Raw genomic sequence first — 26,995 nt, 5'->3', positions numbered from 1 at the left:
ACAGAGGCCTAACCACAGAGTGATTCTCTTTGAGGCCCGTATACAAAGTAAATGACTGTCTCCAATAAAATGTATCTAGAACAGATAGGATGGGTTACAACTATTACCAACCAGAATTTTCTTTGTTGTTGCATTGGAAAGGGTGTCAATTCACACAAATGAGTCAGTTCACAGAACAATTAGAAATAAGGTCTAACAGATGAAGAAGCATTTATTGTAGTATATCATCTACTAAAACACTCTACTAAACATCTACTAAAACAGCCTTATCTGTCTTCATCGAATTAATATCCTACACATTTGTGTATAATTACACATTTTCTGTTTTAGGATTTGCTATATCGCTATTTTCTACCAGGAAATGTGTGTTATACAGGGTGTGTAAGCATGGATAATAAAATTTGCTAAACTATTCTCCATACATGTCTGTGTATGGATGTTTGTTTGTTTCTGGTTAAGGATTATGGTTGAATATGCTGTATATATAATCTGAACACATCAGTCAGTAAGCTACTTAGAAAATATAGTGAGCTAAGCTAGCAGTTATTAAACGAGGCTTACAGAAAAGCTTCCTCTAGACAAAATGTATCCATAGCTAAGTTATTTTGCAAAAAAATAGTTTACTACATAAGAAGCTACTTTAAAAAAATTACATGAACAAAAAAAGTGAACCAGCTTCATGCCAAGTCAGTGCTATTTGAATGACCAATAGCCAATATAACTCAGTCAAACAGATACAGTAACTTAGTAACCTTTAGTTACATATGTAGGCTATAACATATGTTCAGTTGACCCTTGATTGTTACTCTCACAGCTCCTAAATCAATTTGGGGGGGAAAAGGCTTCACTTAGCCTAATAGAAAAGGCAGAGAGTGTGCATATGGCATACATCTTTGCAAGCACAATTTTGTTGCTTCAGCTCTGCCATGAAAAATTTGTTTGTCTTACAAATTCACACCGAATAGGCTAATGTCTCCCAGACAATATAATGCAATAAAGGACCAATGCCCTTCTTTTCTCAGATTCAGTTGGACAAATGTGTCATGCTTGTCAGATCCATTGAATAGAACTGAACTTGCATGTATCTGCCAGAAGGAAACTCTACTGTGAGCTTCACAAATGCTCTGGAAAATGTCGCTTCTGTCAATGCTACTGCACTACATGGTCAAACACAGCTATAGCTTTTGAAAAGCTGTCAGCTTCAGAAAATAGCTACGCTACCTACCACCAAGCTACTGAGAAATGTGGTTAAGCTAGTAGCTTCGTCAGCATGTTTGTTTTTCTGTCAGCATGTGTGTGTAGCTGTGTAAGTTAGTGTGCCAGTGTGGGAGAGAACCATATGTTCAGGTGAGGCTCACTTTGGAATGTGTGTTTTTATAAGAGTTTATGTCTGGCGCCCTCTTCAGGTGGACTTCTGGAGCCCAGAGAGTGCTGAGCTGGTGACCATCGACATTGATGTGGACATCCACATTCCCGCCTCCCACACCTCCATGGTCTACACCATCCTGAACCAGAGTGACATGGAACACGAGTAAGGCAGTCCTGTCTGTTCAATTATCCCTATCTGCACATGATGTTTATTTCAATACATTATATAAAGGTGCATCTAAAAAAATGAATATCATGGAAAAGTCTATTGCCCTGCCCAGACTGAGAGATTAAAAGCTCATGAAACCATTGCCGGTATTGCCGGTTGACTTAATTAACTGATTAGAGCTCTTCTCAGTTCAACATTTCTGTATTATAAATTCTTTATTCTAATATTTTGAGATACTGGATTTGTTCATTTCCATGAGCTGTAAACCATAATCTTCAAGATTAAAACAAAAAAGTCTTGAAAGAAATATGTAAATTTATGTGTAATGAATCTAGATTATGAAAGTTTCACTTTTTGAAATAAATAATGGGGAAAAAATATTTTCCATGATATTCTAATTTTTTTTAGATGCATCCATAGTGGCAGACACATACACTTCAAATGACACATGCAAATAGTACACAGTAAACTGCACAGAGGTGTTATTTATAGAGAGTAGAGTTAGTACAGAGAGACTTCATGGTTCCCTGCAGGATTCTGATTGAGGATCTCCAGGCTCAGATTGAGGCTCAGATGGACGGACCTAAGGTCAGCCCCAGGTCCCACACCTACACCAAGTACAACAGCTGGGACAAGGTGAGCTTCTCCTTATGCATTTGCATTCTGTGTCCATTTCATCCTTTATTCTGTAATGTCTTCTACATCTTCAAACGGACTCTTCCACCATCTTGCCTCATCCTCCCATCATCTTCTGCATCTGCTGGTTGACCTCTTCCCCTATCCGTCTCTCCACAGATCCAGGCCTGGATTGCCTCCATCACCTCTGCCAACTCTAATCTGATGAGCAGACAGGTGATCGGAAACACCTACGAGGGCCGTCCCATGCACTTGCTGAAGGTACAGACACTGTCCACTAGGAGTCTCTCTTCTCCTTATCACACCATTACAGATGGTACATACTCTTCACTCACTGTCAAAATGGTGCTCTAATGCAGTGTGTCAACATGCAGCTGTGAAAATGGGAATATATTTTAATCCCTAATAACATATATATGTTTCCTTTTTAACCCTGAGCCCCAGTAAACAGCATACATTTGCTCTCACAGATTGGCAAGCAGACTGTCTCCACCAAGCCTGCTATCTTCCTGGACTGTGGTATCCATGCCAGAGAGTGGATCTCCCCTGCTTTCTGCCAGTGGTTCGTTAAGGAGGTATGACCCACCAGTTAGAAACAGCAACAGCTTTCCACTGCATCTACTCTGAGTTTGTGCTTTTTGAAAACAGACCTCTTGTGTCAAGAGTGAACCTGATGAAGTATTGGCGAAACGCGTCGTTCACTAAAAAATAAACCAGCGAAGAAAATCCACCAGTGTGTGGTGATCCATAACCTTCTTTTTATATCATAGACGACTGCACCTCATCAGCACCTGGAAGGCTGTGCATAGGAACTTTCCTTTTCAGACCTCTTGTGTCTGTTGCAGGCCCTGTCCACCTATGGAACTGATTCTCAGATGACCAGCCTGCTGGACCAAATGGATGTCTACGTTCTGCCTGTCTTCAACGTTGACGGCTATGATTACACCTGGAAGAGCGTATGTCATATATGTTTGAATGTTCCTCTTGATGCAAAGTCACAGGCATCTGTGATCGTCTTTGTGAAATGTTCCTTGTCTTTTGGACTTGTAGAACAGGATGTGGAGGAAGAATCGCTCCATTAATAGCGGTTCCAGCTGCGTCGGCACTGACCTCAACAGAAACTTTGATGCTGCCTGGTGCAGTGAGTAGTGGATCTTTTTGATGTTTGCTTCTTTCAAACTGAAAAAAACCTACATTTTGAAAGAAGCAATCATCAACTTCAGATAACTTCTCATTAACACAAAATAAAATAAAACATGGATGGTTTCATTTTTACTTCCTAAAGTGGTCAACAGAAGGTGCTGTTTCCCAGTCTCGTCTAACTCTCTGTGTCTCGTTTGTGGTCACAGCCGTGGGGGCCTCCTCCAACCCCTGCAGCGACACCTACTGCGGCTCCAAGCCCGAGTCTGAGATTGAGTCCAAGAATGTGGCTGACTTCATCCGCAGCAACAAGGCCACCATCAAGGCCTACCTCACCGTCCACTCCTACACCCAGCTGCTCCTCTTCCCCTACTCCTACTCCTACAACCTGGCTGCTGATCATGCTGAGCTGGTATGATCACACTACAGTAATCCTACACCTGATATGAGTAGCGCCACTAATGTGATACACAACACTCGCTACCCACTCAAAATGTTGAACTTTAGAAGATTCTCTCACTAAAGTACTACAATACACAGTTGGGAAGTTGTATGTTCCTCAATCCCGGCTGGATTAATATCTTCAGTTGATGTCACTGTGTTAAATCTTGTCCGTCTCCTCTTTAGATGAGTGTTGCTCAGGGAGCCAGCAATGCCCTGACCAGCCTGTATGGCACCAAGTACACCCCTGGCCCTGGCGCTACCACCATCTGTGAGTTCTCAAATATCAAAATATCAACAACCTTTTGCCAGAATTGCAGACTGCATCTTTAATCTGCTATTATGTCTGAAAAATATATTAGCATTGTGCATTACCTGAATGGGCCATCTTCAAGAATGGCACTGGAAAGATTTAACAGATTATTGTTAATTAATTGCAGTCTTTTGTCGTGTTGCTGATTGAAAGCCATATATGATTGATGTGTGTTATCCCAGACCCTTGTGCTGGAATCTCTACTGACTGGGCCTATGACCTGGGTGTGAAGTACTCCTACACCTTTGAGCTGCGTGACGAAGGTCACTATGGCTTCCTGCTCCCCGAGTCCCAGATCAAGCCCACTTGTGAGGAGACCATGTTGGCTGTTAAGTACATTGCTGCCCACGTGCAGAAGAACCTCTACTAATCAGACTGGATCTTCGGAGGACATTGAAGTGTGTCTCCAGTTAATGAGGCACAGCACCATCAGTGTTTTTTCATCCATTTTTCATCATTCCTGTATATGTGAATAGAAATATGGATATGCAGAAATAATAAACACTTGCTAGAAATTAAGGACTGAGTTTTTCCTCAGTGTCAAGCAACTGCCAAAGTAGTTCAGTCTCAAATTAGTCTCAACCCTTTATCTGTAGGGAACACCAATGAAATTAAAGTTTTTACCTGAACATCAAAATAAAATGTGCACTTCTCAGTCATGAATGTCTTATTTTCTCTCAGGTAATTCCATTGGCTAGTCGTTAGCCCAAGGTTGAGATATTTAGCGGATATGTGGATATTGTAATAATATTAGTTGCTGTTACTACCAACAGGAAAGAATGTTTAATGTAAACAAATGTATTTCAGACAAAGCACTTCGACAATTGACACTGATTTTCGAAATTAATCAGTTTTTATCATTTTTGAAATATGGGGATTTTGTCCCCTATCCATAATTTTTGGAAGGGGTTGGCCTACACATAAGTATTATGTAGTAGTAGTATTATAGTATATAGAAATACATAGTATTTCCCCACAATTAAGTTTCTGCAAAATTCACAATTCTGCAAAATTAGACCCACTAAATATGTAGAGGTCAAATAGAGATTGCACTGTGTAAAGTTAGAAAAAAGCAGCAATACACAACAAATGTTGGTTGCAAGGCATGTATGTAAGTATGTAAGTATAGTTAGTTTAATGCCAGATGGCACACACTGGAGAGAGAGTATATTATTCATCCTTATTTGACAACACAAACATTGCCCATTATAAAAGGTTAATTTACAGAAATGGCACGGCCGGGAAAGCAGCAGTAGTCACCTCAGAAGAGGCTGTGCCCTGTTGCATTTGATACTTCCATTGAGAACAATTTGAGATACTCAGCCTCTCTCACTGTATTCATTTAAAGATTGTTTCAGTCCTATCATGTTTCTTATCACTTTCCTTTTGTCTGTGTCGTTGGTGACTGAGGGCACGACCTATGAGTTCTGACAATAAGGAACATTAAGGGGGCGATCAGACAGAACACAGTTTTTGCAGTGAGGTGCGCTTTTTTATGTTGTTTCGTATTGGCAGTAAGCATTTTGAGCACAGCTTATCTCGTGTTTCGTGCATCTGCTGCGCTATGTGTTTTTGTGGAATGAAAAAAGTTCAACTCAAAGCGCAAAAGTGCCCGTGTTTTTATGCACACCTTGAGTTTTCTACGTGGCAAAACGCATCCTGTCTGATCGCCCCCTAAGACAACCAAGGGGCAGCCGTGGCCCACTAGCACTTCAGACTTGTAACCGGAGGGTTGCCGGTTTGAACCCCGACCAGTAGGCACGGCTGAAGCAAGGGAGCAAGGCACCTCACTGTGTGCTGAGTCTGTTTCACTAATTCACGGATTGGGATAAATGCAGACCAAATTTCCCTCACAGGATCAAAAGAGTATACTTATACTTATACTGTATAAAACGCAACTCTGCCACTCACTGAGTCTGATAATAATGTGCTTAATCTATAATGTTTAATTAATGATAAAACATTTCAAAGTTTGTCGAACAGCTTTTAAAAAGAATACTGTATATTTGATCTGTCAATACACCCCTCTTAGAGATAAAGGACAGATATGTCTTTTTTGGTAGTGAAAAGATGGCAGGATAAATGGAATGCTTGTGGTAAATTCTCTCTAACTAAGCTGGAGGAGTCTAGCTAATGATTCCATGTGGACAGTATAACACCCAAGAGTTTGTTCCATTGTGGTTCTCTCTTTCTCTCTCTCTTTCTTTCTCTCTTTGTGTGTGTGTGTGTGCCATAGCACATACATGTCTGAGTGAGTGTGTAAGCTATAGAGACAAAGAGGCAAAAGAAAGGGGGGTGGGAGGGGGGGAGGTGCTATACATTACTTTACAGATTCCATGGAAGCACGTTTACCCTGCCAAGCATGCAGCCACCATAGGGGGAGAGGGCTGAAGTTAATGCACAGATCTCGGAGGTATGGGTGAGAATATAACTATAGGCACTTGTTGAGTGATTAAACAAAGGTCATTCATGTCATTCATGTGTGTGTGTGTGTGTGTGTGTGTGTGAGAGAGTGTGTGTGTGTGTGTGTGTGTGTGTGTGTGTGTGTGCGCATGTACATGTGTGGAAAGGGAAGGGGTGGGGGAGCATGTGTGTGTTATCTTGTTCCTATACAGCTCTTGTAGCCTGTTTCTGGAACACACTGAAACATAACTATGAAACCATGATATTTCATGCAAAAATATGCATTTAATGAAATCAACTGAATCATGCAATCATGATTATGGTGGACATAAGCAGATACACACACACACACAAACACACACACACACACACACACACACATGCATGGTCTGCACATAGTGTAATACAGTATGTTTGCCACTGGGTGGGAATCTCGCAGTGCAGTCCAAGAGTGCTTTATGCATTCACTGTGCAAACTGACTAATAAAAAAAAAAACCTAGCTAGGTTGAATGAAATTAGAACCCATGTGGTATATTGATTTATCACGTTGTTAATCAAATATGTGTAGGCCTACTCCAAAGTTCTCTAGGACAGTAGAGTGACTCCAGTCTCACAAAATGTAGATGATATGTGAAAGTCACCTATGAGACATCTGATGTATAAATATCTTCTTACTAAATTATTGCATGCAGCTTTTTCAGTGGGTTTACAGTTTAGAGATGAGGATCCTGCAACTCATAATTTAACCTAAAAATAAGAAGTAGGCCTACAAATAAAGTGGATTTATTTGGCGTTGGGTTAGTGTTAGTACTCACAAAACTACCCCATGCTGCACCTTACATCACATGCATTCCTTCACTGCAATGTTTGTGCCCATTGCTTCATAGCTTCTCTGTTGAGTTTCATGCCACAAATTATATAGAGTATTCAAACTATCATGCATCACGGAGTTGTTTCCAACTTCTTGCCACACACCAACCTCACAGAGTTCAAAAGACATAGCCTACTAATCAAAGGAATCGAATTCCATGATATTCACTGTCTGCTTTGATGTTTACTTACCATTTTAACACGGGCCTTGCACCCAGTGTAAGTGGTAACACTGATGAAAGTCCCATTGAACAAAATGTTCTTATTGCCATTCTGTAGGCTTAACATTAATTCCTATTTGCTTCAATGCAGCAGTCTAAACGGCAATAGTAGTCTGCAAGCAACATTATAATACTGAGGCTGGTGGACCCCTACCCCAATATCGCAAGAGTCAAGGAAACACTGTAACAGAGTAGCCTAACATGCACAGAGCTGTTCAAGTTAAATGTGTCAGCGGAGTGTAGCAGTGGGTGTGTGCGCTGCGCTATGAGAAAACTATAGCCTAATCACGTGACGCGCAGTATAAAAAATGACTCGCCATGGTGATATAAATCCACCATCTCTAACTTAGCCAGTCTCTTTGCAAGTATAGCTGCCGTTCTCAGGAGTCCAAGCTACAACACCGTAGCTTTCACTTTCACACCCAGCATGGCAGGTGAGTAAAAGTTGTATATAGCTTCATTGTAACGTTACACAGGCTTGGACATGGGCTTTTGTCGTAATAGGCTCATTGTGTTTTGACTCTGCGCAATAGGCTAGACCCACTGCAAAAGTTGAAAAGAAAAACATTGATGATCCTGACGGAAGTAGTGTTTTATGCAGAACATTTGTAATGTTGTCGGTCAAGATTAAACAGGAAGTAGCCTAGTCGAAGCCAATTTAACATCGAGGCTGTTTCTAGATAATCACTATGTCATCTGTTTTCCGTCATGATGTGTTTATTAGAACATGTTTTGTTAAGCAGTGGAATCCACAGAGACTTTCTGACTAATTTAAGACAAGATGAAAACGGAACACGTACGCTACGTAGGCTCATGCTGTAGGCTAGCCTACTAAATGTTACCTCCACTTTATTCTCATGCAAGAACTTCGGAATGTAGGGCATGGCGCAAATCCATGCCTACGCTGCATTTCACTGTCAACGGATGGTGCGTTTTAAAAATGTTCGCATCCAAGTTGTTCAATTGTTTGCATCGAAGCTCTGAAAAGGTTGAATGAATTATGTAAAATAAATTGTTTTTAAGTCTGAAAGCAGGCTGCATTCCCTTACCACATGCATTGCCCTTTCAACTTTGAAGACGTCGGAATGACCAGTCCTATAGGGAAGGGGGTGTGTCGCCTTACATAATAGTCAGAACAATATTCTAACAGCTGACCGCTAAGTAGACAGTCACTGAAAGTGCGCTGGTGACAATGCTGACACACTTATGCGGCATAGTTTCATAGACGTTGAATTGCTAATGGAAAAAGGGACTTCATCAGATTGGAGGGTGTGTCCATTTCCCATGGTTGTCCTTGCCAGCGTCTGTATGCAGTAGGAGAAAACAAAATGGAGTATAAATGCTTGATTGTTTTCTTCATTAGCTCTCAGGGTTGCCGAGTTATTCCCAAGATTACTGTTAACATGTTTAGTCATCACCCCGCCCTCCTCTCCACTATTGTAGAGTAGGCCTAACTTCATTGGAAAAACTAAAGCCAGGGTGCCAGTATTATGTAGACTTTTCCAAAATGTTTTATAGCACCTTTGTGCAGCCCAAAATACTGAATCCAAAGTAGGCTATGCAGTTGGCACAGAGAGTGTTTAGTACCCACAGTGTTGAATAGTAGAGTAAAGAATAAAGATTATAGTAATCTTTTGACTACACAGGCTACTGTCAGTTATACATTCAGAGGAGCCTGCCAAACAAGGGCAAAAGCTAGGCCTAAACCATAACCATGTAGCAGTTCTGACATCGTTTTAATACATCATTTTGTTCTTTGGACATAATGTCCAGAATGTTAGGCCAGGATATTGTAATGCACCACAAACCCATGATTTGTGAGAGCATGCAGTGTTGAAAGTTTTAACTGCTTTCACAAGTTTCTTCTGTTGCCAGTGTAGTATTAGAGGTTTGGTGGTATATTAAATTGTGTCTAAATACTGCATTTCCTGCATAAGAACTGGAAATATTTCCTCCAAAATTGCAGTTTTGATACTCAGAAAACTGCAGCTTTGACACTTGAAGTAATGCAGTTATTTTTTGTAAGGGTCTGCCCTTAGTTTGTCCACATTGTTTATTGTATCCTAATGTAGAAGTGAAACATTTGCTCCATTACTGTTCAATAGCTTAACCTTTACCCTTTTTTTCAGATCAGGCATTTGTCACCTTAGCCACAAATGACAGCTATGCAAAAGGGGCCATGGTTTTGGGGCAATCCCTGAAGAACCATAAAACCTCAAGGAAACTTGTGGTCATGATCGGACCCCATGTGTCAGACCCATCAAGGTAGGCTCTCCAGACAGCAATTCATGCATGGCCGTTAACAGTAATCGTCCCCTTAGAATTATAAGGTTCTAGTTGACATTTTTGTCAAACTTGAGTTATTGACATTCTTATTTTGTGGCAACTTAAAAGAGAAATCCGGCGAGTTTTCACATAGATCTGCGTTTCTCGAGGTCATCCTACTACTGTTGGTACGCAAAAAACTAGAACAATTTTTTTTTACATAGCTCGAGTTGCCACAGCCAGCAGCTAACGCCGCCAGGCAGCTGCAGCGCTACACTCTTATTTGTACACCCTCAGAGTGTAGCGCTGTAGTTGCCTGGCTGCGTTAGCTGCTGGCTGTGGCAACTCGAGCTAAGCAAAACTGATTGTTTTCAGGTTTTTTTTCCGTACCGATAGTACTCCTAGATTTGGACAAAAGCGTAACCATAGCCATAACTGTACTTGGTGACCTCCAGAAACGGAGATCTATGTGAAAACTCGCCGGATTTCTCCTTTAAGAAGGTGAGGTGATTCTTGTAGTTGTATGCATTTTGGGACATTAGATTTAAATAGGTTTGTTCTGCTTATCAGTATAACTCTATGGAATCCTACAATTTTGAAGCTCAATATCTGAGAACTACTCAGAATGTAGTTAGAACCCTATAATTCCAAGGGGATAAGTTTGCAGGTGTTGTGACATTAGAGCTGGCAGGCAGTTACACTGCTACACTCTGGGGGCATGAACATGGGGGCTCATGATCATGCCCCCAAAGCACTTTAGCTGCCTGGTAGCTCTAGCTGTTGGCTGCAGCAACTCAAGCTAGTTAGAGCTGATTGTTTTCAGGTTTTGTTTTCATACCGACCGTAGTCGGTGACCTTGGGAAATGGAGTTCTATGTGAGAAATTACTGGAATTCTCCCTTTTAAGTGAAATATTTTACTGTATGAGAATATTCCACAGTGTGCTCATGGTTGGGGCTGTGGCTGCATTACAGAGCAGTGCTTCGCCGGATCTATGACGAGGTCAGGCTGGTGGACGTGTTGGACAGCGGAGACAGTGCACACCTGGCCATGATGAAGAGGCCTGACCTTGGGATCACCTTCACAAAGCTCCACTGCTGGAAACTCACACACTACTCCAAATGTGTCTTCATGGACGCAGACACGTTGGTGAGTTTCTATGGTCGGTCAGGTGGCAGGGAGGGTCTGATAGTGCATGGATTGTCCGAAATTTGTTATTGAAGTTCTACTTAATCATATTAACAAGGTTAGACAGAAAGGATTGCAGGCCTTGACCTGCTTCAGTCAAACCACATTATTGTGTGTTACACAACAGTGCTAGAAAATGCATGTGTTATTTGTTTTGGGTTGTTGTATCATGAAGTGTGGGTTTTATGCTTGATGGTAGGTATCTAAACCTGGATCTTCTCCAAACCCTGATTATATTTTATTTAAAAAAAAAAAAAAAATTGTAGTTCCACATTTGTTTTTTTATGGCAATTACCTGATCATAACTCTTATGATCCTGGTATGGTGGTTTAAAGAATGGCCCTCAGGTGTTCTACTCCATCTGCCTCTTAAACAAAATCCTCTCCGAGCTCAAGCTGGTCATTACACAGGTGTATTGTCCTAATGCATCTATATGGCCTGTAGCCATGAATAGTAATATAAACTCATAAGGAATTTGGCACCACTCTTGAGTGGTGACCTACCTTATAAGGTTCAGAGTAGGGAAAGCACTTCCTGTATGATAAGAAGCTGCTTGATGGTGGGATGCCTCCTGCAGGTTGTATCAAACGTGGATGAGCTGTTTGACCGCGAGGAGCTGTCCGCTGCCCCTGACCCAGGCTGGCCTGACTGCTTCAACTCCGGCGTGTTTGTGTTCCGCCCCTCCAAGGAAACCCACGGCAAACTTCTTCAGTTCTGCACAGAGCACGGCAGCTTTGATGGCAAGTTACTCCATGTTCAATTTTCAAGGATGTATGTTTAAATTGGATGGTGTTTTGGAGGTATGTGTATTTGGATGGAGCTTTGGTGTTTTTTTTTTTTTTTTAATGAATAATGCTTTATGATGAAACCTCTATCTCATTAGACATAAAGATCTTCTCACTCAATTTACACAATTTAACAATGTAATGGGTTGATCTTTTCTGAATGTGCTTCTTGAAGTTGAAACTGGGACACTCTCTCTGTCTCTCTGAGGCATGTTTGGTATTTGCTTATTTTAGTTATTTAGTCTGCTGATAGTCTGCGGCCAACCCACGTGTCTACCTGCCGTCTTAAAATTGTCTTGATCAGACAACGTTATATTTCTACACATGGAGTCTCCTGTCCCGAGTCCTGCCTCTCCGCACTCTTTGCTGAGTTATTCTTGTCTATGTGGTCAGCCTAACAGGACAGACCAAAACAGAAGACCCTGACTATGCCAAGAAAACGTAGTCTAAACCTCTTGGGATGCCCCGGGCGTGGTGCATCATTTTCTCCTCAGTCGAGACTGGGGATGGGCTTTAGTGACTACAAGCTGGCTCCTGTTAGGGGAAAACAGTTGACACCATAACCAGTTGTCCACACAGCCCTTCAAACCTGTAATCAAGTGTATGGGTGTATCCAAAAGCAGGAGGCATCCTAGCGCCAAGCTGTACCCCTCCACAGTTTTTGCAAGAACAACATTGGGAATTTGGCAGCAAGGTCCTGGCAGAGGCAGCCATGTTATGAAAGGGCCTTTTGTTGCAGCCATGTTTTAGTGGTGTGAGCCTGTTTTCTGCCGAAGTGTCTCATACATTAGTTTGTGGTCTTACTTTTTTAGAGGCAGCAACACCTCACTACACTGTTCATGTTGGGTTCGGGCAGTAATGCTCTCTGCAGACCCATAGAGCATTACTTTGCCAGAACATGAATAGCTAAATCTCTACAAAAGTGAAAATAATTGATTAATTTATTTGGATTTTATTTGCCATTTACATTGAGTGAAGAAGGAGCTTCAGTGCAGACAAGGGTGAGACAATGAATCTACTGTTTTCTGCATGCATGAAGTGATTTCAATGGCACAGTCCCTGATCCAATTAGTTTGGGAATGGCTTTTGAAGGTCCCGGTATAGGAAAATTAAGTCAGACTGCTCTGTTTCGATGACTGTAGTTTTTTATCCAACTGCTGACCGCTTTTTGGCATCTGTACTAATGAGGATCTGCAACTGTTGCCATTTCCACTAAAGGCAAGCCCATGCATCATCCTCAACAAATAGGCCCTGAATGGTGAAGCAGAGGGACTTCACTGCTCTGAATGACGCATTAACGTCCAACCGGCATGATAATTAGTAATCAAGATGTATTTTTAGCAGGGATTGTCTTTCCACAGCCAGGATGGATAGCTGTGACTCGCTGTTGAACTGTGACCTTTAACACATCCAGTTTAACCGGCTGATCACAGATCACCCCCACCCCCCAGCAATGATCACACAGATAGGAACTCAACAAGTGTAAACTTCAAGCCCGTAGAAATGATATGGAAGAAGATTGGAGGGACATCCTCCCTTGATTCCTCGCTCTGTTATTGGCGGTTAGAAATCCTGAGGCTTTAGGGTGGGCACGTGGTACCTCCATTTCATGTGCTGCCAAGGTAAATGGATGATGGGAGTGGTTGAGCATTCTTTACGGAGCTTCCCTTATCCCTTCCAAATGAAGAGACTGAGGCCCATATTAAAGCCCTTGGAGCCGCCCTGGGGGACTTGGCTTCTTGCATGGAGGAGCGCTCAGCGATGGCGTGCCTATTTTAAACCACAGAGCCCAGCGATCTCACAGGCCCAGGAACACTGCAGCCCTGTATGCGCAGCAACATGTGTGCCGCTACGCTTATGTGTGCGGTTAAGTGCCCAACAGCGAAAGGTTATTTCCTGATAAAGCTCTGGGACTGCCATATGTGGACATCAGACATTTAACATATATGCGACCCCGAGGAGTGCTCAATCTTAGGTGTCCTATGATGGGTCTCTCTCTCTCTCTCTCTCTCTCTCTCTCTCTCTCTCTCGTGTGAATGAATGTTCATCAGGTAAATGCCATGGCATTGTGTAATTTCCTTTCATGGTGTGCATGTTTCCCCTGGCCAGGGTGGAAATCTCCACTGTAGTTTGAGGTCCAGTAGCTTTTTTTATAATCATGAGCATAGCATGTTTTGGGTCTGTCTGAACTGGTGCATTTCAGGTGTCAAGGAAAAATGGTGTCCCTGCAAAAAGAGGTGTGCGTGTGTGTGTCTGTGTGCGTGTGTGTGTCTGTGTGCGTGTGTGTGTCTGTGTGTGTGCGTGTGTCTGTGTGTGTGCGTGTGTGTGTGTGTGTGCGTGTATGATGACAAGACTGCATCCCAAAAGACCCTGGACTGGTGTATCATCTCTGCTAAGCACATGTGAAGTCCTGCACAAATATGTCATGACCAGCCCCTCCCCCCTGTGTCCCACAACCATGGAAAATGTCCAGCCTGCTGCTAGATAGTGGATGGAACTCCACAGTATACGCTCTGCCCTGCAAAGACCAACACGAGGAACAGCTTGTCTTCACCAAACGACTCCACTGTATTATCTATAAATACCAAGCTGACCCATAGATAGTGTGTTTGTGTGGCCGTGTGTGTCTGTGAGTAGAATGCAGCGGCCTCCTACAGAGGAGGAAAGAGGCTGGACTGTGTGTTCTGTACATTGTGTCTTGCTCCCACTCTGTTCGCAGCCTGCACAGGGGCTTGTCCAGCCACAGAGCTGTGGGGCTTTTCAACTATCTATGGTATTTGTAGTATTTCCTAAAGTATACAATGGCCTGAATCATTTGACTTATTATGTACACACAGTCCCAGTGCAGACAGAAGTAGTAGCACCGGAAGATGAGTGAAGGGGTGGTGGGTCTGAGTAAAGCTCGCCTGATATGTCATACGTGTGTGGAGGTCTTGGGGGTGGGGTATGATCTTTACGTTAGTGACCTCGTCTCCATTACATATGGCCCACATTACTTCACCGCTGAGCATAGCCTAGCAACTGGTGTCATGTACTGTGTGTGTGCATTCTCTCTCCCCGTCACTCTTTTAAAGAACATGACCTTTGAAGAAACAGGTAGACCTTGGGATTCCTTTCATTCATATAAGTCCATTTGGTTCACATGAAGACACATTGAATCATCTCCGCTGAACAGAATCATATACCGGTAACTTGATGACTAAAGTGACATCACATGGTTAAATAAAAATCATTTTGCAATCATGTTTGTTGTGTAATACCCAGGCCCTCCTCTTGCCAGAGGCTCTTGTCTGTGTTGATTACCTTTGGCGTGTCTGACATGGGAACCAGTTATCTGTTTTTCTTTCTACTGAGGTTGATCCTTCTCACCCTACCTTTAAATCTATGCTGCATTCTGTGATTTGTGCTGTGTGTCCCATGATGGTGTCTAGTAACATGCTCATTCCCCTTGCAGTAGATGAGGTGGCCCTACAGTACTTGCCTCATGTGTCCTAACCTACAGAAAAAAACTTGCCTTGTCAAAGTTTATTTAAATTCATGGTGATTTTTTTTTATTTATTTTTTCTCTTGCATTACAATCAGTAATACAAGGACGTTTACACATTTGAAATTTAAAGTGCAGCGCAGACCGGGCAGACCTCAAAGCATTAGATGCTGATTGACCACTTAGTCGTCTTGTTATCTTTGGGTAGTAAAAAAGATTCCCTGCCTACACAGTACTATGGATGCAGGTAAACAAAACGTAAACAAAGCAGGGCTAGCTTACCATTTCTACACTACTCTTGCTCACCAAAGGCTGTACATAATCTGCTTCTAATCAAAAACATGTTTAATAGGTGGCATATGACACTGGTATTGCCATTCCTGGGTCTTTGGGTTGTGGAAGAAAGCAAGGCTGAGTTTGGAAAAAAGGTGAAACTGGTATTAGCATTTTGCCACTGGATGACTTGAATCTAACTACCAGGATTGTAACCTCTCATGAGAATATCTGGTGATTTACACTGTGCCTGCTTAGCTTGCCAGCTGGTATAGTAGCTTAGAAGCAATCAGAGTAACTCTTTTTCCGATGGCCCCAAGGCCTATTCCACATGTTGAATCGACTGCAAATGAGCGGACAAAGGCTTGTCTGTGTGGTGCTGCTGCTCCCATCACACAGAATTGAGCCACAGGCCAGGCGCTCATCGACCGGTCTAATGTTATCAGCCATCCGACTGTTGGCCAGGTCTGTGCTGTGCAAGAGTTGTCAGATGTATTAAGTATCAGTCAAGCCAGCCATGCTAGTCTATGAACAATGAACCCAGCGAACTATAAACGTTGTGATTTAGTCTTACACTGTAGTGTCTTATGCCATGTTTTGTGTGTGTGTGTGTGTGTGTGTGTGTGTGTTCTGATGCAGGTGGGGACCAGGGAGTTCTGAATGCTTACTTTGGTGACTGGGCAACAACGGACATCAGCAAGCACCTTCCCTTCATTTACAATCTCAGCAGCGTGGCACTCTACACCTATGCGCCAGCTTTCAAACAGTGAGTTCAGTCTCTTTCTTCAGGAGCTCCGAGAGATGTGTGTGCATGAGAGAGGGGGAGAGAGTGTTTTTATGGCCCTGTAGTATTTCCAAATTGCAAATGCGTAAGCAGACACTGTACGCAGACAGAAATCACATGAAGGCTAGATCACGCAGTAACATCAAGTTACCATCAAGGGAGCGGGCAAGAGCAGGCGTCAAGTCTGCGAAACCCTCTTCACTCAACCACCCATTCAACCACACCCCACCCAACCCCCCACCTGCGGCCTCAGAGGCTGATCTAGGATATCAATCATGGGCACTGGCAGCTGACTGCAAGCTCCTGAAATAGACGTGCTTATTTAAAGACCTGCTCTTGTCAAGTGGATGCTGCTCAGTACAGACAAAAGTGTGTTTGTGTGGCTTTTTTTCTGCCATGGAGGAAAACTCATTAGTGTCTGACTAGCCCAGGGGGTCATGTCAGAGGAATGGCATGGCATCCATCCCCAGGGCCAGACAACATGATCAGAGAACTGAATGGGATGGCATGTATTTGTTTGCCATTAGTTGCCAGCATGTCCGGTGGATGGGGAGCATTCCTGCCAGTTGAGAAACCCCTCAGTGGCAGTTGTATCTGAGGGATGCCAGTTGATGGCATGTTTTGGCACACATTGTGCCGACTATGAACCACCTAATCAGAAGCCATTTTTAAAGTGATCTATATGGTCATAAAATGTTTCTTGTCACAAGCACACATGTGTGTTTGAATTGGTCTCTGTTGACCGAGGTATTACATCTGGAAATAAAATTAGGAAATTTGAGAAGCATGCTTATATTATGTTACCAAGGCTGGTCCATATTTAATTACAGCACATTGGAAATAACATTAATGCAATACTGGTAACAAGGTTATTTTAATTCCTGATTTATGAAGTGCACTCCAAGGTAACACGCACATTTATTTCTTATGTGGCTTGATGTGCTAATGTCTGTATCACAGGTTTGGTAGTAAAGCAAAGGTGGTCCACTTCCTAGGCCCCACCAAGCCATGGAGCTACACCTTTGACCCCAGAGCACAGCGAGTCAAGGGAGATGTCGAGGCGGCCGCCTCACACCCCAGCTTCCTGCTGGAGTGGTGGATCCTGTTCGCCAGCTCTGTGGTGCCCATGATGAGGCAGGAGTACGGAGACATGGCCTTCCACTCGGGCTGTGAGGTGAGCAGGAGCGAGTGTAAAGCCCGGTAGCCAGCTGCTCCATAGCTGTGCACTATGTACGTTATGTAAAAACCTCTCTCCCGATGCCTTAAAGGTGCCATGTGTAAGAATTGAGGTAAAAAGAATGAGAAGAAATAAGGGTGATGGTGTCATTTAAAAAATGACAAGGTATAGTGCTGCACAGATATCAACCTGAATTAGCATGTTAAATTACTAGCCACAGCCCTACAGGTGTCATAATACCAGATTCGGCCATGGGAGGCAGTATGCGGGCAACATAACCGCCAGCCAAACTGCAATACACGTGTCTCGGTTGTTTCTCTAGGGTAGACCAACTCACTTTCTGGAGGTATACTGCCCCCATCTTTTATGGAATGTGGAGTATGAATTGATTTTTGGCGGACATTACACATGGTACATGGTGTTAGTGAGCGGGCTAGCAGCCTGGACGATTAGCTCAGTTGCTAGCAAGCTTGACTCCTGATCCGAGGTTCTGCAGTTTGTGAGTTTGAGTTCGGGCGAGTACAGGGCTGAGCTGTGCCGTCAACACGGTATAGGTTACATGAGAGCAATTTCTTTCTTTCATTATGTCCGCAATATGAACAAAACAACATGCCTATATCAACAGCCATAGTGCAGTTTAAAAAAGGATGCCATTCTTTATGCTGGTGAGGCAAGAGTACTAAAACACCATCTAGTGTTGAGGAGAGGTAGAAGTACCATCTATAACTTCATGTTAGCCACCCAGCGAGTAGTGTATACATCATTATACAGTTGAATCATAACATCCAACATGGATTTTGTCTGACTTTTATGGATTATGTGGGACAGAGAGGATGTTTAATGACTAGTTACTTGATTCGTTCAATGCATTCAACTTGCTGGTTTTTGTGTCTTGGACATGGTAGAATGCCGTAAGGTAAAGGACAATAAATAAATAAGTAAATACATTTAGATATTGGATTGACAACCACATATTATCAAATGGTCAATGTTTTTGAATGAATGTTTTTAACAGTTGATGGCATGCTTTGGCACACATTGTGCCGACTATGAGCCCACTAATCAGAAGCCATTTTTACACTTCTACATTGACATTGAAAGAGAAATGAGGAAATAAATTATGTTCATTAAGGTGGTAGGTGTAGTTTTACCACAATAAATGTCTGATGGAATGATTGTATTTTCCAACATTCCTGTGTAATCTGGGTAGCCATTGTTTTTGACTGTTCTTCTACATTTCTTTACTGATATAAATAGGCCTACATGCTTGTTCAGGGCAGATGAAACTGGGGGAAGATATCCAAAGTAAGATTGGTTAATGTCAAAAGGTTAAAAGCCATTCAATCAAGCAGGAAGACATGCGCAAGTTAAACCTGTCTATTCTTCTTAAGTCCTAATTATAGGCTGTTAAATCAATTGAAGGCCTGAAGGATTAGGAACACCATTTTTATATCATGAAAACCTGCCCACCTCCTTGCTCCAACCCTGCTGTTTCTCAGTCTTTATGTGTACTTCCTGGGTATTGAACCTTTGACCTTGGTGGTGCCTCTTGCTCTACCAGTTGTGCCATAGGAACACTATTGTTTATGTTGCGATATCTCTCTACTCTTCTCACTCAATGTCCACCTCTCTCTTCTCCTCTGTCATGCTCTCTCCATCTTTCCATCTCCCAGGAGGAAGAGATACTTCTTGCAGCGCCTCAGCCCACATTGTCCTCCCTGGAGCGGAAAAATAATTGGGAACAGGGCCAGGCAGACTACATGGGAATGGACTCTTTTGACAATATTCAGAAAAAGCTTGATTCTTTCCTGAAGTGAAAACGAGGGAAAGATCAATGTGTTTTCTAAGTTTACTTTTTCATTTTACAGATTGAAAGTTTAAAAGTAGAGCAATAGATGCACTCAAACAATGTAATTGGAGCACATTATGAGTGTTGTGTTATTTTTCACCAGCTAACCAATGCTGTCATGGGACAGTATGCTGATTTCACCTTCTCCTTAAGACTGTTACACACTGTGAAACAAGCCTTTTAAGTTCACATCGTGTTTTTGTTCCTTTTCAGAGGCTCCCTGCCAAAATGTGAATAAGCAAAAGTGGCCAATGTCCAATATAGGAAAAAAAATCCTCATGTTGATGGCAAGTGGCCACTAATTCATAACCTAATTCACGGTGCTTGTATTTGAAAGTCCCTAGTTTTTATGGGGTAAAGTACTTAAGCACAGGGGTACTATGTAGCACTCACTTCCAAGGAGACCTTAGCTGTCTCTAGCTGTATTTTAAGTCATCAAAAGGTTACTGTAACACAGAAATCTGTTACTCCATTTCTCTGACTCTTTGATGTTTTTGATTCATATTACTTCCCAACTGAGTGGAATCATTTGTGGATTGTATAATCTTAAAATATCTTGAAAAAATTATCACTGATAATTGGTTTTAGGTTCCCCTTTTCACAGAGGGACAAGCCCTGCTGCCTTCTTTGTTGTGTCGTTTACAGCTCTCCTTTGCACCTACTGTCCTACTCATTCTTGAAGCTTGTGGCTCTCTCAGAGCTGTGATCTCTGTGCCTTTCACTACTAAACTTTGAGTGGCTGTTGCACTCAATGAAAGTTTACCTCCGAATGTGTGCCTATGTTTATTTTTTTTTACATCAGCCTTTTTCACGCTCATTGGTGCCTGTGCCAGTTCCCTGTCACCTGCCAAATAAAAGCTAGATGAGATTCTTAAGAGTTGCTCCTTCTTTTTTCTCCTTGATGTTGTTTGATTATTTGGTTGAAGTATGGAATCAAATCAGACTCAAAAGGTTTGTATCATGATTTGAATTTGTAGAAATGATTTGTAACTGTGAAAATTATTTGTACAAGTAATTACACCCAGGGTTCGCACTCTGGGCTGTATTTTGCACATTGGCGCATGGCGTAAAACTTGTTTTCCACCCGGCGCCAAGTTTAATTCGGTATTTTGCAGATTTATTTTTTAAACAATGCGCCCAGGGGTGTGGCAATTAACAACCTAGGGAGTGGCCTGGCGCATTGTCTAAAAATCGCTATTGTACACCTGGTCAGAAGTCTATGGCGAGTTGTTTATATGTTATTTTAAGAGCACATTGTCAACAGTCATATTAGCGGGTGTATGCACCATCCTTCTATCATCCATGAACACACACCAGCGCGCATCCATGCAAAACATTATAAATTGCACGATTACAATGGGAAACATAATTAGAATAAAGATATTACGAAATACTGTACATCTCATGATGAGTAGTTATTCACCATCATTTGCAAATTGGTAATGACGGTTAAAAGTGATCAGGGGAGAGGCGAGAGACACGTATGGAGCACAGCTGAAGACGCACTGTCACGAGATATAAGCAACTCCTCTGCAGGATAAATGTTGTTTTATTCAGTCATTTGAGCAACATTAGGGTAAGTGTTGCTTTTTCCAGCCTATGTTTTCGATGGTAACCCATTGTCAGTCAATAGTGAAAGTAACTGCATATAACTGTCTTGTCGTTGACTGACACCATGGTGAAGTTAGTTTCACTTTGCCAATGAGTTCAAATAATATAGGAGTGCAAATGCGTGAAGGCTATGCTAGGTTTTAGTAAAGCATGGTTTAGTGGAATGACTATTCCATGCGGTGTCGCAAGCAGCCTCCTTCAAATGCGCCATTGAATGTCAAAATACCGATGCATTTATTTGACATCGCGCTTTGCGCCGTTAAAGGGAATGACAGATGTCATTCTCATTGGTTAAAATTATGTGATACGCCCCAAACACACCCATGACTGATTTAAAAACCTAGGAACACCTTGTTGCACCATGCGCTCGACGTTTGATAACGAAAAACCTCTCAATGTGGACTGGACACATCCTACTAAATTTGAATAAGCTTTTGACTGTCACGATAGGGCCCTCAAAGTCAAATGTAAAATTCCATGACATAAGTATTGGCACCCCTATGTTAAATTCCCATAGAGGCAGGCATTTTTATTTTTAAAGGCCAGTTATTTCATGGATCCAGGATACTATGCATCCTGATAAAGTTCCCTTAGCCTTTGGAATTAAAATAGCCCCACATAGGGGTGCCAATACTTATGACCCCTGTATTTTAAGGAAGAACATTTATTTATTTATTTATGATACATTATTCATTTACAAAGAAAATTGTCCTTAAAGGTTGGATATTTTCTAATTTTTTTACTTAAGGCATTAAGATACATTTCCAAAAGATGATTTTATATTCCTCTTTAGCAGAGGTGTCAATAAATAAGAGGGTACTGTATCTGTTTTAATGTATTTTGGCATGTAAATTTTAAACTGCTTAAACAAAATTCCCTGATATTCCATGACTTTGCCCCAGGAATTATCAAATTCCCTGACTTTACATGTCTGGAATAGACTTTCTAAAACTCCATGACCCGTGGGAACCCTGAACAGTCAATATTACAAATATACACTACACTTACAAATATATTCTATGGGTAGAGATTTGTTTTACAACTACAAATCAATGTTGTAGGTACATAAAGCCATCCTACAGTTACAAGTATTTTCTGACATATAAGCACACATATACGCACACACAGTGAGTGCATTCTGTGTATGTCACATTTTCAACTGAGAAATGAGATTCGTGAGAGGCATATTATACACACCGACTGATACACTATGTGTAGATGAAGTCCACAGTGCCGCCTCAAGCACTGAGGAAGCTTGAGGTGTGTTGTGTGGCCCAGTGGCCATGCTAATGACCACAAGGAATTCACAAGTATTTCCCCAGAAACGGTTTGAGATCTGCTTCTGAGAAGTCTCCTGTTGAGGGTAGGTCTTGAAACAAAACCAGTAGGGACTCCTGTCAGTCTACCTTTCATTTTGAATTGTTCAAATGTATTAGGCCTAAAATGGCATGGTCACGTGGACTGACCTGTCGCAGCAACACAGTCCTTTTAATAGTTCCCACAGCCATAGCTTACAGACTAGTGGCTACCTTTGGTTTAAAAAAAGAAGATTAAAAAAACCTCAAATGTGTGCAACACAGGTTACAAGTGATGGCTATGAAGAGCATTTGATTAGGCCATGGCAAGTTAATGTCATGAGGGCTGAAATGTGTTTAAATGACATTAAGCCGTCTAAAGAATAGCCTTGAGGACAAGGGCAGCGTACTGAACTGGCTGCAGAATGCAAAGAAGGTGACGAGTGCTTTAGCACTTGTGCTTTTGACTACTTTTCTTTAATGGCTGGTATTGTATCTAAAGAAAGTATTGATGGCAGAGGTGAGAGTCCTAGCTTATAGCTGAGGCTGGCCTACAGGCACTGACAGAAGTTCAGCTGGCAGTAATCTAGCCGATCTGGTATAGGCTACTAGAGCATTAAAGTAGACTTCGTGCTGACATTTTGTAGCCCTGTTCCTGGCTGTGACAAAGGTGCCACATGAATCAGAATGAGTCAATTTCATTTCATTGAGAACGTGGCCGTTGGAGGTTGGTTAGCATTCTAAATTATTTCTCAGAGCCTACATTTTCTGTCCACAAAAATGGCTTTGTATGAACTTAGTAAACACATTTCACCACATTCCTGTTTGTTTAGGACTTTATTTTCCATAAAAGATAAACACCAAGGCCAATGGCTCCGGTGATCAGGGCTCCTCTTTTGATCTTCTCATCCAGCCACGTGCCACTACATTGACAGGTGAAGAGAGGGAAAATGAAAGGACGAAATAGACAGAGAGAGAGATAGAAGAATATTTTATCACAAACTGATCAGTCTGTGTCAAATCAAATCACCCTGAGAGCAACGACTTTTCCAGTTAATCATTCAGAAAATGCAATAGATAATCTAGAAACATTGTAGTTGTTCTACACTGATTGTTCTGCGGTGTTCTAATGTGTAGCCTACCTGTTCTGCTCTGTCTGTGTCTGCTCTACCTCCACTGCCATGGCTTCCAACTCCATAAAACAGGTCACTTGCTCTCTCTCCCCGTCTTGTTGAAGAACCTTCTCAGGATGAGCGATGGCCAATTTCTCACTCTCACATCTGGACATCTTCATCTCCAGTTGGATGTCTCTGTCCTCCTGATGCCCAAAGGCAGGCTTCACCTCCCCATGATGACAGGCTTCCTCAGCCAGAAGACTGGAATAATCCATCTTCATCAGATCGTTCTCCTCCACGAGTCTAATGAGCTCCCTCACCTCCTCGCGCTTGACATCCTCGAGCCCGCTGAACTCTGCTTGCAGCTCAAGTTGAACAACCTTCTCCTCCTCAATTCGGACAGTCACATTCCCCTCCTCAAGACTGACTATGTTCTCATGCTCAACAGTCTCCACGAATCTCATTCCTTCTCCCTCATCAACATGGACGCCATGCTTCTCTCCATCATTCCTAGTGACCTTCTCCACTACTTCCTCAGGCTTGGTGACTTCTCTCAGCTCCTCAGGATTCACTTTAATAACCTTCACAGGGCTGATGTCCATCTCCTGAAGGCTGCTGTCCTCTTCGACCTCCCCTAGTTTCAGCTCCCATGAAGTTGATTGAGCTGAGCTGATTAGGACCTCATCAACCTCGACATCGTCGTAAGATTCCTCCTAATGAATTGAGAAAAATGCAGTTGCAACAAATTGTACAAATTGGACAGCATAAAAACTATGGCTTTGATCAGTGTTGTTGAGGCAAAACATGACAAAATTGGATGGTTAAGTACTCCATAAAATAGCATGTTACAATACTATCAAAGTACCACACCAACAATAACATTTCAGGGCCACACTTCTTAAATCAGGTTTATAAAACTTACTTGAAATCCAGAGATCAGCCCGAGCTCTTCGGCCAAAGAAAAGCGGTTCTCGGTGACCACAGACAAAGAGCCATCTGGGTACAGGAAACTGCCCCCTCCATGGCTGAAAAATCACAGGAGCACATATAAGCTATATTCTAGCCTACATATCCAGACAAATCACAGGAGCACACATAAGCTATATTCTACATATCCAGACAAATCACAGGAGCACAATAAGCAATATTCTACATATCCAGACAAATCACAGGAGCACATATAAGCTATATTCTACATATCCAGACAAATCCAAATGAAGACAAAACCAACGCAAATTAAAAATACTCACGCCACTGCTAAATTTAACTGGTTCTCCAGGTCCTTAACTTTCTCTCTCAGATGCTAAGGAAAAGAAAATGAGGAGGCAGGAAAATTAATGTCTGATCAAAAAACAGAATGTGTAAAACAAAAAGAACATAAAAGCACAAAAACAAAAAGAACATAAAAGCACATCATGTTGTACCTGTCCAATAGTAGTCAGCTCCTCAATTGATGATTTTTGCTGGTTAATGACCACATCTTTCTAAAATGTTTAAGAAGACGGTATGTTAGAAAATTTATAAATATAAAATACAACCTTTTCTTTAAAACAATACTAAATAAATAATACACACATTATAAATGACTCCATCCTTGTCATCAAGGAGCATTCTAGCCTCTTCCAGTTGTTGCTGTATGGAAAACAATAAAAATGTTAGTGAATATTTGCCAACCTCGGCTTATAATTGAAATTTAACTACTGAATTTAGTCTTCGGCATCAGATTATCAGAACTACACTCTTTAGAAATAACAGGCTCATCTACAACAGACTGACCTCTAAGGCACGGAGATGTTGTGTCAAAGTTGTAATCTTTTTCTTGTCCATCTCCCTCATAGACAATATATCGGACATCTGTCAAAGGAAGTCAAATAGATATCAACATGTTTACAGAAACAGTGAAAGCACATTACATTAGATATCCTGCTGCCTCAAACGAAATGTCATTGTGCGACAAACTTTCACTTGTTGTTCTATTAAATAACGGCAATTGAACATATAATTTGCACCCCGTAACTTTACCTCTTCAGTGACGACCACAGTCTGATGACTTAAGGTGTTCGCTTCTTTCTCCTGTGGGCACACAAGGCCACAAACAGGACATGCTTACGCTTCTGACAATTGAATAATAATTACAACAAATAATTTCATATACACTTTTTACTAATTTCATATACATTTGTTTGCTAACTCACTCACCAGTTGGTTATTGGATGCCTTGAGGCAGTGATTGGTTTTCATACTCTCTTCTAGTGCTGCCTGGATCTCATCCATTTCCTCCCTAAGCTTCTCAGAACCATGGATAGCCTTCTGCATACTATACCAGACATGCAATACAACAATACAACTGACCTTAAAACTATTGTGAATTAATTAGGGACAATAAGGAAACACATTTGTTTCTGGCAATGTAAGAACTAGTTAGTAACTTGGGTGTCACAATTGATGACCAACTACATTTCTCTACATTTCTCTACAGACTACATCAGTCAGTCATTGTATGTAGCCTCAGTCTGTTTATCCTATAACATATTTGTAAGACCAGATCTTATACAATATACCACACAGCTTCTTGTACTTCTTGATATTATTCTCTTAATCTATTCAGTCTAGGTCTTAGGCCATGACTTTAATTTAAAGGAACCCTATGTAAGAAATGTATTTCAATTAATCATAAAATGGCCCTGATATGTCACTAGACATTAAGAAATCATGTTCATTTCAAATACTTATATCACTGACAACAGTAGTCCGGCCAGGATATTGTCATTTAAAAAGTGAAGTTGCAGCCCTCAACCGATGTTGATGTTGTCATGTTGTGTTTTGGCCTGATGCGCCACCTCCACCTATCTACTAATCACAAAGTCAGTAGTGTTTCGGCATCCGGGTTGCCAGCTCTGCCAGTCAGGGTGGAGGGGGATGGGATACACCCTCTACAGTAATTTGAAAGTGATTGCAGTACCAGTTTTGGCCACAATCTTACATACAGTTCCTTTAATATAAACTTTTCATTTTAATGTTAATGTTTATTGATGACATTGTAAGTTGCTCTGGACAAAGGCATCTCGTAAGAACCATAAACATAAGCATAGATATTTACCGTTTCATTTGAATCTTAAGAGAAGTGTTCTCATTTTCCAGATCAATTTTGGAGTCCTCACAAGTGTTCAGGGCCATCTGAAGTCCATTGTTGGCTTTCATCAGCCGATTCTTGCGATGCAGAAGATCCACAATGAGTGTTTTTGCTTGTGGATCCCTAACACAAACAGTAGTGTATTACAAATACAATCTTGTTTCATATATTTCTGATTTAGATTTGTTGCACTGCACTCACAAGTCTGAGGAGTTCCAGATTTCCTCCTCCTCTGCAAACTGCAAAGTGTCATTGTCCTTGGTGGTCTCTAAATAAAATGTAAATTAATTACTTTACATACAGACATTACATAGGTCAATAAACTGCTTACTTAGTATTATATATCAAGGTAAGTTGTTTAGGCCTTGTACCTTCAGCTTTCTCATGACTGTCCTCCACCTTTCCAGGGACACTATGGCCATGCTCCACCAAAATTCTTGGTTTAATACTGCCAGAACGAGTTGTTAAGCTCTGC

At 41.7% G+C, this 26,995-nt stretch overlaps 2 protein-coding genes across 3 annotated transcripts; both read left to right on the top strand.

The window, feature by feature from the left end:
- Positions 1-1,427: 1,427 nt before the first annotated feature.
- On the top strand, positions 1,428-4,563 carry LOC143131839 (carboxypeptidase B-like). The gene is made up of 9 exons (XM_076291426.1): positions 1,428-1,531; positions 2,071-2,173; positions 2,333-2,434; positions 2,644-2,748; positions 3,019-3,129; positions 3,224-3,314; positions 3,523-3,725; positions 3,941-4,025; positions 4,250-4,563. Exons 1-9 carry the CDS (start codon positions 1,491-1,493, stop codon positions 4,435-4,437), a joined length of 1,029 nt encoding a protein of 342 aa, XP_076147541.1. The 5' UTR covers positions 1,428-1,490; the 3' UTR covers positions 4,438-4,563.
- A 3,319-nt stretch (positions 4,564-7,882) lies between these two features.
- On the top strand, positions 7,883-20,241 carry LOC143130891 (glycogenin-1-like). Of its 2 annotated transcripts, none has more exons than XM_076290157.1 (7): positions 7,883-7,996; positions 9,692-9,827; positions 10,806-10,975; positions 11,592-11,754; positions 16,196-16,322; positions 17,301-17,514; positions 19,191-20,241. In XM_076290157.1, the coding sequence occupies exons 2-7, from the start codon at positions 9,809-9,811 to the stop codon at positions 19,332-19,334; spliced, it is 837 nt and encodes a 278-aa protein (XP_076146272.1). In that variant the 5' UTR covers positions 7,883-7,996; positions 9,692-9,808; the 3' UTR covers positions 19,335-20,241. The 2 variants fall into 2 exon arrangements, with proteins under 2 accessions (XP_076146272.1, XP_076146271.1); XM_076290156.1 differs by having other exon boundaries at positions 10,801-10,975.
- Positions 20,242-26,995: the final 6,754 nt, after the last annotated feature.

Source organism: Alosa pseudoharengus, unplaced genomic scaffold (genome assembly GCF_046254945.1).
Source record: "Alosa pseudoharengus isolate Yale_2024_CS ecotype anadromous, Long Island Sound unplaced genomic scaffold, YU_APseudo_1.1 YU_APseudo_1.1_scf_18, whole genome shotgun sequence".
Taxonomy (NCBI): Eukaryota; Metazoa; Chordata; class Actinopteri; order Clupeiformes; family Clupeidae; genus Alosa; species Alosa pseudoharengus.
Note: the sequence above shows the minus strand (reverse complement) of the source record. Positions and strands in the feature narration are given on the sequence as shown.